The 16054-nt window shown below is 39.6% G+C and overlaps 1 protein-coding gene across 1 annotated transcript; it reads left to right on the top strand.

The window, feature by feature from the left end:
- The first annotated feature begins 5802 nt into the window (after nucleotides 1–5802).
- Nucleotides 5803–11047, top strand: LOC141657496 (uncharacterized). Its single transcript, XM_074464760.1, has 6 exons — nucleotides 5803–5849; nucleotides 5943–6023; nucleotides 7881–7968; nucleotides 9045–9692; nucleotides 9813–10599; nucleotides 10701–11047. The coding sequence occupies exons 1-6, from the start codon at nucleotides 5803–5805 to the stop codon at nucleotides 11045–11047; spliced, it is 1998 nt and encodes a 665-aa protein (XP_074320861.1).
- Nucleotides 11048–16054: the final 5007 nt, after the last annotated feature.

The raw sequence follows: 16054 nt of genomic DNA, 5'->3' as shown, positions 1-16054 counted from the left end.
GATGGATCGCCTTCTCGAATGGCACCGTCTTCAAGGTACTCCGGAATAAATAAATTACATAATGAATTACATAATTTACTATTATACATTTGTAATAAAAATAAAAATAAATCTATTAAATTACAAAACGGTGATACGAGATCACAATAAATTACAACCGAATCGATATTCCCATACATTTCGGGTAATATCAATTAAAACTAAGGCCATACTAAGTAAAATTACATAATTCAAAAATTACATAAACTTAAAATATGACAATTATAAATAAAATGCAGCATTATAATATGTATGAACATGCCCAATTTTATGCTAAATCGCCATTAAGGAGCCAATATCATATATTAATCGGTTTTTACGGATTTGCGTGATTTAACCTTTTAAAATCACAATAATTACATAAAATCATATTTATGTACACGTTAATTACCCTAACCAACTTAGAACTCAAAATTAATCTCCACTAACATATTTGACAATAATTAACTTATATTTCTTAATATTGTTCATAAATGGACTCAAAATACCAAAAATTGCCATAAACTTCAAATTAAATCATAAAATTTCAAATAAATTCAAAATTTTAAATTTAAACTCATGCACATTATTGAAAAATACCATGACACTCATAATGTTAAAAAACTTAGGTTAAAAATTTCGAAAATTTATTAAGAAAAACAATGTTGCGGTTTATCCGATTTATCAATTATTATCATAAAAATATGAGAAAAATTATTTTATTAACTTTTCACTTTTTGATCTGAAATATAAGATAAAATGCAATATGTGACGTTTTTCCTTAGTCATGAAGTATGTTTTAGCGATTTTACTAATTAAAGTCACTATTTATGTGATTTTTCATCAAAAATTCATAAATCATGCATAAAGACTTCATCATAGCCAATTATTTTACACACATATTGTAAAATTTCATGTGACAACATACTAAATTTCTATGACCAGATTCGAAATATTACTCATATTAACCTATTTTTCATTTAAATACGATTTTAACTTGAAAAATCCATATTTCGAGCATAACAACTCATTTTATTATGAAAATTTACAAGCCATCAGAAGATAATATATGTGAAAACATATCCAAAAACCACTGGAAAAATCGAAGTTGAACTATTTTTAGTCCAAAAATGACATTTTTATCATAAAAATCACATTTTAATGCCATTATTATATAAAATGAACAATAAAATCCATAAATAAACCCAAAAATCCTAAAAACATTTTAGGACCAGAAAATTTAACATGCATAATTAATTTCGTGATATATCATAATGAACACAAATTTATAAGTTTTGTTTGTTAATCGTATAACTCGGAAAAACAATAACCGATTTGCATGCAAACAACCTAAGGCTCATGATACCGCTTGTTAGAAATTATTAATCTCATTAATTTAACATATTCATATATGTGAGAAATTATTTAGTCATAAAATAATTACAAATCTTATGCATGCAAACATAAATAGTAGTAAAGAAGAAATCGTCTTTCTTACTATGTGATTTCGGTTTTATGGGCACCAACAAGATCTCCTTCTTGTTAGTTCTTGAGCTTTCTAACAATGGATGAACAAGATTGAAGTTTAGAATCTCTCCCAAAAGCATATACCCAAGGAAACCTCTTAATAACTAATATTATTATGATCTGGTAATAATATTAATCTAGTTTAAATATTTGACCCAAAATATTGATTTTGTTCTCCTCTATTTCGGTTTAGAGGAGAGGATTTTTGTGTGTTTTTCTTTCTCTAAAATTTCACAAGTTGTAGAGAAAAATACATTTTCTTACCCTTGAAAAAATGAGTTGAAGTGTGTATGAATAAAAAATGATAGAGGAAAAACTCTATCATTTCACTTGGCAAAACCGGTTGGAGGAGGGAAGGTAGCCAATGCATGAGGCCAACTTTCTTCCCAAGAACAACTAGGCATGCATGGCTACATATAGAGTGTAATAATTGTGTTTTTCCCTTATTAAAATAATCAACACAATTTATGCACTAATACCCTCTAAATTTCGGTACACTTGAGATAAAATGGGTAGTCCATTTTATTTTGTCATTTGTCAATTGTGACATATGTGACATGTTACTTGACATGTGAATTTGTAATGTATTTTTAACATATTAAAAATCAACATACTCATAAAATATGTCATTTACAAAATCGACTAGTAATTCGTAATTACTTGTACCAAAACGATTTATCAAATTATAAATTACAACGTCTTGTATTTATAATAAATTATTCATTCAATTTAAATTCCAAATTGTTTCGTAAACAATAATTTTATCTAAGTAATAAAATAATTCAATTACTTAGACCGTATCTAATATAATCGAATTACAATAAGACACGTTAATTTTACACACAAAATCATCCGTCAATTTTAAGCAATTTAATTAACTCATATCGGCATACGATTAATTAAATAATCAATTAAGAGTATTTCCCTATAGGTATGACCTAAGGGGATCAACTGTTCACCACCGTCGCACGACAGTAATGTCAAACTCTAGTCAGCCAATCATTACCGATATGTGTGGACCAGTTGACTGTAAAATTATTACATCCCACATGTATTCTTAAAATGAGATTTAAACATGTGATCATCATGATCGACAGTTGTGATCGCATTATTGTCGGAGGACACATATTCTAACAGGTACGTCCAGAGCTGATGGAGAAGGGGACTTCTCCTGCTACTGTTAGTCCTGGACTCTTGTTGGAGGTATGAACCTCTCCTTTGTATTTATGAAAGATCATTGTTTCTTCATTTTTTATTTCTATTGAATTATGAAAGATCATTATCGCAGAGAATAAATGATTATCTTGTCTGCAGGCGTGGGTGTACTCCTACTTTCCCAGCTTCGCGCCCAAGAGGACGGAGCCCTAGCCGAGGGCGTACCCCGTTGTGAGGGACTGGGTGGTGTGCCGTAGGAAGAGCCAACGCTCTTCTTACGACGTTTGTCGGAGGGGCGTGAATGCCCTGAAGTTGGAGGACGTAAGTGCCTTTGATCCTTATTTGATTACTTTTCTTTTTCTATTTTTCATTTTGAAGAGATCATAGGAATGATCCCCCTCCCCACTTAGAGCCGATCATAGGAATGAGCCCTTGTTTCCTTATTTTAGTGGGTGCCTAGACCTTGGGAGGACTACCCTGATGCTCCAGATTTCGTGGCCGAGGTCCTTCGTCCCAGGAGCTCGAGTCGGCTATTGCCGAGGACGTCCATGGGACCTGTGTGGTACCTGGGCGAGCGTTTGACTCGACAGTGCTCTCGTGACGCTTTTACGGTTCCCATCGATCCTCCACGGACGATGTTTAGGGAGCCTTCTAAAGCTGAGAGAGAGAGGCCGACTTGGCTGACACTAGTGGTGACGCCCTCCTTCTTCCTGGCGAGGAGTACTCTGAGTTTGTTCAACGGAGGTTGGCGTACTGGCCGATCGTGGTAAGTACTTTACCTTTTCCTTGTTTTTGATTTGATTTAACAAATGACAAACGATCGTCGAGTAAAGAGCCATTTGAACCTTGTAGGAGATCGAGGTGGCAGGCGTCGAGCCCCCACCTTACCCAGAGGTGCTCGAGTACACTGATGCGTCGGGCATGACGATGATCTCGGAGCTCCGCGACTTTGGCGAGGAGGTGACCAACGCCGGCCTAGAGGAGTGGCAGCACCTAGTGAGGAGGGTAAGCCCCCAGCTTTGGCTGTCTTCATTATTTTATCGTATAGGAATGCGTTTGCTCTTTTTTGAACCTTCTTTGCATTTGAATGCAGGTGGCACCTTCTCGGTACGTGACGTTGTGGAGGGTGGCCAACCGGCTGCGGGCTACAGCCATCGAGGCACTCGTAGGTGGCCGAGGACAACCGGTATGAACCTCTCATTCCCTTTCTTATTTTTGAATTTTACTACAATTTCTTGCATTTATGAAATGATTGAAATGAGGTATTTCTTCATTTGTATGCAGGGAGACCGTGACCTGGAGCGGGAGCTGGCGGAGTCCCGGGAGGAGATGGCTCGTCTGTTGAGGGAGCTCGAGGTCAGAGAAGTCGAGATCGCCGCCCTCGAGGCGACCGTTGCTGAGTTGAGAGGCGACCATGAGTAGCTGCCCTTCCTTTTTGTTGTTGTCTTGTATACATTTTGTACATTTTGGGCTTCATTTTGGACTTCCGGACTCTGTTTTAGGCGAGAGCCCCCAGTTTGATGCATACACTTTCTTTTGGTTTTGTATATTATGGCCTGAGTGCCTTTGCTGCTGGGTGTCTTCTGTTCCTGCAGGTTAGCTTAAAAGAACAGGTTTGGTAGATGACGGTTTATGCCGTCATGCTGCCGAAATTTACATAGAATTGACACGCAAAACAAATAGCATATAAGCGGCCTAAATTGGCGCAAAAATGAAAAAAAGTAAAAAAGTGCCCGAAAATGAGCAAAAATGACAAAAATGCTCAGAAATGCGCAAAAATGCCCAGAAATGAGGGAAATGACCGAACGGTAGGGAGGGCTACCCTCTAAAAAAGTTTTTTAAAAGAAATGTATAAGTGTGAAAAATGACAAAAAATGCCCAGAAATGACCGGACAGTAGGGAGGGCTACCCCCAAAAAAAGAAAATTAAAAGAAATGTCTAAGTGCGAAATGTATTGAAAACGAGGAGTGAAATGATTCCCCTAGAAAAGAAAATAAAATGGGTAATTGTGCTCGTTTGGCGAAAATGCTGACTTTGCCTCGAAAAGCGAACCCAAAAAGAATTAGGAAACATAAACTTGGTAATTTGACGTAATTACCAAATTGAGATCCTATAGGAATAGGAAATTATAGCCGGAAGCAAATTAGGAAAGACCCAAAGCTGAAAAACACGGAAAAGGGCCTGGGGAAGAGGCGCAACAAGAGCTGTGATTCTTCGAAGAGGCGCAACAGATGCTGTGTCATTTCTCTAGCTTGACAGACCTCGACAGAAATTAGGAAATAACGAATAGTATAAATAGAGACTTCGGGGAAGCTTTTATTCACACAATTCCTTCTTCTTTTTTCCGTCTATCACATAAAAGCTCTCATATCTTTCCCAAAATTTTTCAAAATTATGGATGCCTTTGAAAACCGTCTCAAGGAGTGGACGAATGAATTCACAAATGTTGAGAAACATGACATGGGTGCTTTTAATCTTGGATCGATCTTGAGTCTCAAATTAGTGAAAGTTGTGAAGCCTTTCTTAGATGCCTGTCTTGAGTATTGGGACCCAAATTTTCACGTGTTTGCCTTTCCTGGAGGCGATATTTGTCCTTTCCCTGAAGAAATAGCCGCTATTAGAGGATGGGACCCAGAAAATGCACCGGTTGTACCCCTTAGCTCTCAAGGATATAAGAATAAATTTAGGGACTTGCTTGGATTGACCAAGGCTGAGGTACACCGTCTTGTGACCTTATAAGGTGTCCGCATGTTTGACTTTATGGATCGATTTATAAATAGGGAGGACCCTTCTATTTCTTATGTTGCGAGGCGTAGGGCCTTCGGGTTTTGTCTACTTCATTTCTATGTCCTTCAAGGGCATGTTGATAAGGACATGGGAGGGGACCCTCGTTTTCTGAGCTTAGTGGAACAAATGGAGCTGCGCAAGAGCCCAACATGCCTTTGCTTAGGGGAGACCATTCTTGGATTGGATAACAGAAAGGCCAACCGCGAGTTTCCTTATCTGGGAAGTCCCGTCATTCTACAGGTAAGAACCTACTACCTTTTTTTCGTCCTTTTTATTATTTTTTTTTTCGTTTTTTTTTTCGTGTTGTGTTGAAACATGGGCGTTGATTCCCGTCTTCTCTTGCAGGTTTGGCTGATGGAACGGTAATGGTTGATCGAGCCCCCAGTTAACGTGCCAGGATACCATGCTCGATCAATTGCAATGAGAACTAGGCTCTATATGGTGGACTTTACTAGGGTATGGAACTACTGGGAAAATAAGCTGAAGAGCGAAGGTGGTCCCTTGATTCGATGGATTGTGCCGTGGTGGCATCTCAGGTTAGTCACTGGAGTCTCATCTTTGGACCCGACGCGGTCAGTTCGTATCCCTGGCCTGAAATTTATGATTTGCATTTTTCCGGAGATATTGATGAGGGAAGTGGGCCTTAGGTAGAAGATTCCGAAGCTTGTTATCGTTCCTCAAACTGCATTGGCACACACTAGGGAGTCTCGTCGAGAGTGGGCAATTAGGTGGGCTCAGAGGAACATGTGGTTCATACCAGTTCCTATTAGCTCCTTATGGGTATCTGACTCATACTTGCAATGGAGAAAAGTTAGTACTTCCGAAGAACGTGAGAAGCTGAGGAAACACGAGTCTGTGGATTATAAGATTTGCGAAGTAGTAAAGGAGAACCAAAAGTATTTGACTGAAGAGGAAGAAGAAGCCAGATTCTTAGTTGCTCGTCCGTCGAAGAAACCGAAAACCGCCTCTGCTGAGAAGATGGTGATAGATCGAAATGTAAGGCTAAACTGCGAGAGAGACCGTTGGTGATTAGGTCGGAGATAGCATAAGAGCGCCCGGCTCGTGGTCGAGACAAGAAGTATGATAAGGGTGACAAAGGCAAAGGGAAAATGGAAGAATAGCCTTAGTCATTAATTATAGTATTATTTATTATTAATTTGTAACAAAGGGCAGGGTTTTTAGAATCCTAGCCTAGCATTATTTCAGTATTTTATTTTATATGTATTTGGCATATTATTATTATTGATGGAACAATGAAATAAAAGATTTATAATTAAGAAACTGTTGTGATTTTCTTTTATTATTCTTGTCGAATTTCAAATGCAAATGCAAATGTTCTTCTATTTACATTTTAAAATAATAATGGGTTGTATCCTATGAAGGATTGCCTACGTATTCATTAGAAAAATGAAATCAAACCCTGTGCGTAGTTCGAGTTAATGTAAAAGAATAATTGTTCGAAGCAAGAGCTTGTAATGAACTTTAGAAAAAAATAAGCATGTGCTTTTTACTTATTCCTAAAGGGAGTACAAGTCAATTTATTTGATGATATGAGGATGTCGAGCTGTCAAAACACAAGAGCATAGTTGCAGTAGGAGCCACTGACCAGGTCACCTCACACCCACAAGCAAGCCAAGGCAACAAAGCACCTGTCTCATAAACTAGTCCAGCAGAGCCAAGTTTAGTGGTCAATAAATATGTATACAAGCCCAACCACCAGCTGCCACCATGGCCAGCTGTTTGGCCAATGAAGTAGGCTCAAAAAAGTCCTAGGGGGCTAAGGATAAATCACAGTGCAAGTCCAAGAAATTCGAGCTGGACAGAGATGCAGCAAATGACAAAAAGACAAAAGCAATCTTTCCATTTCTGGCTAAACAATGAAGAAAAGGCAACTAAAGAACTTTTAGGTTGTCTCACCTTTTACCAGATGAAACCTAGAGCCAATTTTAATGCCAAGGACTCAATCATTTCGTCCTCAAGTGCCTACACACAATAGAAAAGCCAACAATGTAGCAAAGGACCACAACATGTCACTGTCATCTGCATTTCTCTTTTGTTTTCATTCCAGTCTACAATTAAGAGCTTTTAACCATTGTAATATTATATTTGGACTCTTGTCATAATGTGAGGAAGGATCCTGACCCTTGGATGTAGTTTCCTTTCAAGTTTGTAACCTAAAAAGGGCCTATATAAGGACCTTAACTCAGACTGTTGTAACACAATTGATTTATGAATGAAACCTGAGAATTATCTCAAAACTAAACCTCTTAATCTTGTGCTTAGTCTATAGATTAGAGTCAGGCTTGATAACAACCTGTGCTTAGACTGTGGTTGTTGATTAAGTACCTGTTAGTAGAGTAAACATTCCTGTGCTGAGTTTGTGATTTGTTTAGCTTTGCTGTTGCTCCAGTTGAGATTTTTCTGTGTAAATCTGTGGAATTTCCCAGCTTAAGTCCCCTTAAATTATTAACTTATCTCCCTGTGAGTATTCTGTGGGTTATTAGTTGATAATTATATCCAAAGGTCCTTACTTTCAGTCACCTTCTCAAAACTGTTCCATTTACAGCTTGTTGTATTTGTCAGTCAGTTTCTGTTGAGTCTTAAAAATACTTTCCCTCAAAAATCTTGGAATTTTGCTCAGAGTTAGATCTCATACTAAATTTAATTACTGCCAAATTTCATGATTTTAGGAGGTCATTTGATAATTCTAATAAATAGGACAAGTTTATTGCAATCCTGAGAAACTGTCTTTGGTTTGCTGAGTTGTTTGCTGTAATTGTCTAAACCCTTGGACATTACACTGCAATTTGGTAATCAGAGCAAGGTCATAACACAATTCCATCTTGTGTTAGTCTTGGGAGAGGAAAGTGAGTTCATTTTACCCTAACTATAATAAAAACACAAAAAATAACCCAATGAGTGAAGAGAGAATTACTGGCATTGAAACCAGAGTAGAACAGATAGTAGGGAGGATTGATCACTTGGTGAACATTGTTAACACTCTTGCACAAGGGATTCCCAACCATGATACAAAGAGACCACCCCACAAAGGCCGAGGCATGTGTAGGGGCTTTGTTGGAGCAGGAAGAGGACAACAATATTACCAAGAACAAGAGGAGGATCTCTTCTTAGATACTGATGAATCTATGGTAGAGGGCATCTACATGGAAAGAGACAAAGATATAAAGGTAGAAATTCCTGATTTCCATGGTAGTTTAAACCCTAAAGATTTATTAGACTGGATTAGAACTGTTGAGAGAGTCTTTGAGTTTAAAGGATATACTGACATGAAAGCTTTCAAAGTTTCTATCCTTAAATTCAAGGGCTATGCCTCACTTTGGTATAAAACCCTGAAAAATCAGAGAATTAGAGAAGGCAAGGAACCCATTAAATCTTGGCTAAAACTTAAAAAGAAGTTGAAGGATAAGTTTATAGCTAAAGATTACACACAAGACATGTTCATTAAGTTAACCCAACTAAAGCAAGACCAACAATCTGTTGAGTCTTACCTTAGGAGCTTTGAACAACTTACCCTGCAATGTGAGATTACTGAAAAGCCTGAACAGAAGATTGCTAGGTTTGTTGAGGGCTTAGATCCTAAGATTGCTTTGAGGCTTAGAATACAGCAGGTTTGGTCCTTTGATGAGGCAGTTAACCTGGCATTGAGGATTGAACAGATGGGAAAGGCTAAGATTACTGCTTCCAAACCCATTACCAGACCTACCTTCAAACCTTTTTCTGGGGGTAGGATTGGAGAGAACCCAAAGCCTGCAACCCAACCAACACCAAACAAAGGAAAGGGTCCTATGAATCCTAAAACCAACCCACCTGTGACTGATGGGAAGATTAAATGCTTCCAATGCCAGGGGTATGGCCATTTTAGGAAGGACTGTCCTTCTAAGAGAACCTTGACAGCAATGGAGGTAGAACAATGGGAGAGGGAAGGTTTGGTTCAATATGAGGAAGATCAGACCCTGATATTTGAAGAAAAGGAGACTGAGGAGGAACCAGAACAGGAGCAAGGTGTAGCCCACCCTGATACAGGTCACAGCTTGGTCTTATGGAGAGTTATGCACTCCCAACACACACCTTTGGAAACTGATCAAAGGTCCCTGATATTCAGAACTAGATGCACAGTTCAGGGAAGGGTTTGTAACCTGATCATAGATGGGGGGAGCTGTACAAATGGGGCATCAAATGCTATGGTTAACAAGCTTAACTTGACAACTCAAGAGCACCCAAATCCTTACAAGTTGAGATGGTTGAACAAAGGAGTAGGAGTAAGGGTGGATAAGCAATGTTTGGTTCCATTTTCTATTGGAAAGGTATATAAAGATGAAGTCTTGTGTGACATTGTTCCAATGGATGCCTGCCACTTACTCTTGGGAAGGCCATGGGAGTATGACCTGAATACCACTCACCATAGAAAGGATAACATCTACAGTTTCAGACATGAAGGCAAGAAGGTCACCCTGACCCTATTGCCACCTAATCAGAGGAACTATGGAAGTCCAAGTATACTAGAGGAGACCAATGGTGAGCTATTTATTTCTGAAGCAGCCATGATCAAAGAAATGAAGCAAGACCAGCATGTCTGGGTGCTATTATCCAAAGAAGTGAGTAAGGAAGGAGACCCTGAGATGCCTTCTGAAGTCAAGCCATTAATTCAGAGGTATAAAGAGGTGTTTCCAAGGGAGCTACCTAGTGGGTTGCCACCATTGAGAGGCATTGAGCACCACATAGACCCTGTTCCAGGCTCAGTGCTTCCTAATAGGCCAGCTTATAGGTGTGATCCAGCTGTTACCAAAGAGTTACAGAGTCAAATTGAGGAGCTTATAAGCAAAGGATTTGTCAGGGAATCTCTCAGTCCTTGTGCAGTCCCTGCTCTACTTGTTCCCAAGAAGGATGGAACCTGGAGAATGTGTACTGACAGCAAGGCTATCAACAACATTAATGTCAAGTACAGGTTCCCAATCCCAAGGTTGGATGACAAGCTAGATGAGCTTAGTGGTGCGATGGTCTTTTCTAAGATTGACCTCGGGCAAGGGTACCACCAAGTCAGGATACGAGAAGGAGATGAGTGGAAAATAGCCTTTAAGCTAAACATGGACTGTATGAATGGCTTGTGATGCCATTTGGTCTTTCTAATGCACCAAGCACCTTTATGAGATTAATGACTGATGTGTTAAGGCCATGTTTAGGAAAATTTGCAGTGGTCTACTTTGATGACATCTTGATTTACAGCAGCAGCAAAAGTGAACACCTGAAACACCTTGAAGCTGTGTTCAGGATCCTCAAGGAACAAAAGCTGTTTGGCAAGCTGGAAAAGTGCACTTTTATGGTTGAAGAAGTGGCATTTCTGGGGTATATTATTTCTGGGAGGGGCATTACAGTTGATCAGGATAAGGTTGCAGCTATTCAATCATGGCCAACTCCTAAATTGATTACTGAGGTGATGGGGTTCCATGGATTGGCTTCATTTTATAGGAGATTTATCAAGAACTTTAGCTCAGTTGTTGCTCCAATCACCGAGTGCATGAAGAAAGGAGAGTTCCATTAGACTAAGAGTGCTCAGCAGTCCTTTAAGAGGATTAAAAAGTTGATGTGTGTGAGACTCATATCCTGAAATTACCAGACATTGATCAACTCTTTGAAGGGGAGTGTGATGCCAGTGGTGTGGGCATTAGTGCAGTCCTGATCCACGCTCAAAAACCTGTAGCTTATTTCAGTGAGAAATTGAATGGAGCTAAATTGAAATATTCTACCTATGACAAAGAATTTTATGCAATTATCAGGGCAGTCATGCATTGGAGTCATTATTTGAAGTCAAAACCATTTGTGTTGCACTATGACCATGAAGCTTTGAAGTATATAAATGGCCAACATAAATTGAGTCACAGGAATGCCAAGTGGGTGGAATATTTGCAATCATTTACATTTTCTAGCAAGTATAAGGAAAGGAAATAGAATATAGTGGCAGATGCTCTATCAAGGAGACACTCCTTGCTGTCAACCATGGAAAACAAGGTTCTTGGCTTTGAATTCATGAAAGAAATATACAAGGAGGACCCTGACTTCTCTGAAGAGTGAATCACACAAGTTGAGGGGGATAGAGTTCCAGGGAGCAAGTATCGGCTACAGAATGGGTTTTTATTCCAAGACAACAGGCTCTGTGTGCCAAGGGGTTCCTACAGGGATCTCCTGATCAGGGAAGTCCACTCATGAGGCTTAGGAGGGCATTTTGTTATTCAAAAGACATTGCCCATATTGCAGGAACAGTTCTATTGGCCTAAAATGTTAGGAGATGTCCAAAATGTTCTCAGGAGATGTTCAGCATGTCAGATGGCTAGGAGTTCCTTCCAGACTGGTCCATATACTCCATTGCCAGTACCAAACAAGCCCTGGGAAGATGTGAGCATGGATTTTATTATTGCATTACCAAGGACACAAAGGGGAAAGGATTCAATCATGGTTGTTGTTGACAGGTTCAGTAAAATGGTCCATTTTATAGCTTGCAAGAAAATAGAAGATGCTGTAAGTGTTGCTGAACTATATTTGAAGGAAATTGTGAGGCTTCATGGAGTTCCAAAAACAATTGTTTCAGATAGAGATACAAAATTCATGAGCTACTTTTGGAAAACTCTATGGAAACTGCTCAAAACTAAGGTGTTGTTCAGTACATCTCACCACCCTCAAACAGATGGCCAAACTGAGGTCACTAACAAAACATTGGGTAGGATTCTGAGATGTCTTGTCAACAAGAGTCTAAAATATTGGGACATCAAGCTAGCAGCAGCAGAATTTGCCTTCAATAGATCACCATCAACTGCAACTGGTCACAGTCCTTTTGAGGTTGTCTATGGGATTAATCCTCTAATACATATAGACTTGTCCTCTATGCCAAGAAATGAGATGAATTTTGATTCTAAGGTTCAGGGTAGAACAGCTACTGAAGCTCCATGAAACTGTGAAAAAAGAAATTGAGAAAGCCAATGAGAAATACATGAAACAGTCCAAGGTACCTCAGAAGAAGAAAGAATTTGTTCCAGGATATTTGGTCTGGGTTCACTTAAGAAAAGAGAGGTTTCCAGCAAAGAGGAAGAACAAATTAATGCCAAGAGCTGATGGCCCCTTTGAAATTGTTGAGAAAATTGGCCCAAATGCCTATAAGGTGGATCTACTAGGAGAGTATGAGGTGCATGACACTTTCAATGTGGGTGATCTAAGTCTATATTATGAGGATGCTGAAGGGGAGGAGCCACCAGGCTTGAGGATAAGCCATGTTCAACCGGGGGAGGTTGCAGCATGAGCCACTAACCAGGTCACCTCACACCCACAAGCAAGCCAAGGCAACAAAGCACCTATCTCAGAAACCAGTCCAGCAGAGCCAAGTTTAGTGGTCAATAAGTATGTATACAAGCCCAACCACCAGCTGCCACCATGGCCAGCTGGTTGGCCATTGAATTAGGCTAAAAAAAGTCCTAGGGGGCCAAGGATAAATCGCAGTGCAAGTCCAAGAAATTTGAGGTAGACAGAGATGCAGCAAATGACAAAAAAACAAAAGCAATCTTTCCATTTCTGGCTAAACAATGAGGAAAAGGCAACTAAAGAACTTTTGGCTTGTCTCACCTTTTACCAGATGCAACCTAGAGCCAATTTTAATGCCAAGGACTCAATCATTTCGTCCTCAAGTGCCTACACACAACAGAAAAGCCAGCAATGCAGCAAATAACCACAACATGTCACTGTCATCAGCATTTCTCTTTTGTTTTCATTCCAGCCTACAATTAAGAGCTTTTAACCATTGTAATATTGTATTTGGACTCTTGTCAGCATGTGAAGAAGGATCCTGACCCTTGGATGTAGTTTCCTTTCAAGTTTGTATCCTAAAAAGGGCCTATATAAGGACCTTAACTCAGACTATTATAACACAGCTGATTTATGAATGAAACCTGAGAATTCTCTCAACAACCTGTGCTTAGATTGTGGTTGTTGATTAAGTACCTGTTAGTAGAGTCTAAATATTCTTGTGCGGAGTCCGTGGTTTGTTTAGCTTTGCTGTTGCTTCAGTTAAGATTTTCCTATGTAAATCTGTGGAATTTCCCAGCTTAAGTCCCCTTAAATTATTAACTTATCTCCCTATGAGTATTCTGTGGGTTATTAGTTGATAATTATATCCAAAGGTCCTTACTTTCAGTCACCATCTCAAAACTGTTCCATTTACAGCTTGTTATGTCTGTCAGTCAGTTTCTGTTGAGTCTTAAAAATACTCCGACTCCCTCAAAAATCCTGGAATTTTGCTCAGAGTTAGATCTCATACTAAAGTTAATTACTGCCAAATTTCATGATTTTAGGAGGTCATTTGATAATTCTAATAAATAGCATAAGTTTATTGCAATCCTGAGAAACTGTCTTTGGTTTGTTGTGTTGTTTGCTGTAATTGTGTAAGCCCTTGATCATTACACTGCAATTGTGACATAAGCTTTAGTTGGCCAAGGGCCGGTTTTATTTCGTGTCGCATGAGCGGCACGTGGGTTACACGAGGCGCGTTTTCTGTCTTATGCTAAGGGTAGTATCGTTTCAATTGGTCGAGGTTGGTAGGGTTAGAAAATTAATTCCCATCTAAGTCTATAATCCTAACCGCACTCCCTGAGAGTATGAACTTGACTAAGAAAGGTCCAGCCCCGTTGGGCTTAAACTTTCCTCGTGGATTGACAGGTAGGAGAGCTCTGACTGATTTGAGCACCAAATCTCCTTCTTTGATGTTCCTGGGCTTAACCCATTTATTAAAGGCTCGTTTGATACGTGCCTGATATGTCTGTACATTATGTAATGCGCGCAACCTTCGTTCGTCCAAGAGGATGAGTTCTTCATATCGATCTCTCTTCCAATCAGCTTCTGGAATTTGACTTTCTAAAAGAATGCGTAGAGACGGGATCTCTAGCTCCAGTGGCTGTACAGCTTCCATCCCATAAGTCAAATAGAAAGGAGTGGCCCCCAGTGGGCGTCCTAACTGATGTGCGATATCCCCACAACGCAAAGGGTATTTTGCTAGGCCAATCACGATAATTGTCGATCATTTTATTAAGGATTTTGATGACATTCTTGTTAGCTGTCGCCACCGTGCCATTAGTTTGAGGTCTGTAAGGCGAGGAATGATGGTGCTTGATTTTGTATTTGGCTAGCAATTGTGCGGCTTGGCCTAGAAATATGATCCATTATCACTGATGATCTCATGTGGGCAACCATATCGACAGATGATATTGGTTTGTATGAACTTTTCCACATGTTTAGTTGTAAGAGCTGTGTAGGATGCCGCTTCGACCCATTTAGTAAAGTAGTCGATGGCTACCAAAATGAAACAGTGACCTCCTGTTCCGGCTGGAGTGATCTTTCCGATGACGTTGATTCCCCAAGCAGAAAATGGCCAAGGAGAGGTTATGGTGTAAAGCATTGAGGGAGGAACATGGTGCACATTCCCGAAGATCTGGCAATTATGGCAATGTCTGACGTATTTAATACAATCGGACTCCATTGTCGTCCAGTAATATCCTAGACGTATGATTTTCTTTGCCATCATGGGTCCACTTATGTGAGGACCGCATTCTCCATCGTGAACTTCTTCCATCACCTTTTGTGCCTGTGATTGATCAAGGCAACGCAGGACGACACCATGAGGTGTTCTTTGGTACAACTCTCCCTGCATGAGGAGGTATTGAGAGGCTAGTAGGTGTATTTCACATTGTGCCCTCTTATCCATATCTAGTGGGTATGTACCATTGAGTTTGAAGTTTAGAATGGCTTGGAACCAAGGTTCCTCTGGGCTTTCTTCTTCATCTGTAAGGTGGTGTACATAGGCTGGTTCTAACCGTCGTTTGATGCATAAAGGCATTTTGATCATGTTATCCGGTATATTGATCAAGGCTGCAAGTTTCGTAAGAGCGTCTGCAAATTGATTCTCTTCATGAGGTAGGTGTAGATAAGTGACTTGATCAAAGAATTGGGCGACTTGATCTATCCTAGCTTGATAGGGTGCTAGACTTTCACTTCGAATTTTCCAAGATCCTGTAACTTGGTTAATTATCAAGGATGAGTCTCCGTGAACTCGAAGATTCTTAATGCCTAAACTTACCGCTGCTTGTAGACCAATGAGGCTAGCTTCATATTCAGCCGCATTATTTATCACCTCAAAGTCGAGTTTGACAGAAAGTGGTGTATGCTCGCCTTCAGGAGAAATGAGCAACACTCCTATTCCAAATCCTCTTAAATTCGATGCTCCATCAAAATAAAGGTCCCAAGAGTCTACACTGGTCTGTAGGATATCCTCATCTGGAAATGACCACATGTCTATTGCTTGGGTATCGTTGATAGTATTATCTGCGAAGAATTCAGTAACGGCACGTCCCTTTATGACTTTCAGAGGTACGTACTTGAGATCGAACTCTGAGAGCACTAAGGTTCACCTTGTCAAACGTCCGTTGAGAACGGGTTTCTCGAAGAGGTATTTGACGGGATCCATTTTAGAATACACTTTGACAGAGTAGCTAAGCATGTAGTGGCGTAACTT

Source organism: Silene latifolia, chromosome 1 (genome assembly GCF_048544455.1).
Source record: "Silene latifolia isolate original U9 population chromosome 1, ASM4854445v1, whole genome shotgun sequence".
NCBI classification, from domain to species: domain Eukaryota; kingdom Viridiplantae; phylum Streptophyta; class Magnoliopsida; order Caryophyllales; family Caryophyllaceae; genus Silene; species Silene latifolia.
Note: the sequence above shows the minus strand (reverse complement) of the source record. Positions and strands in the feature narration are given on the sequence as shown.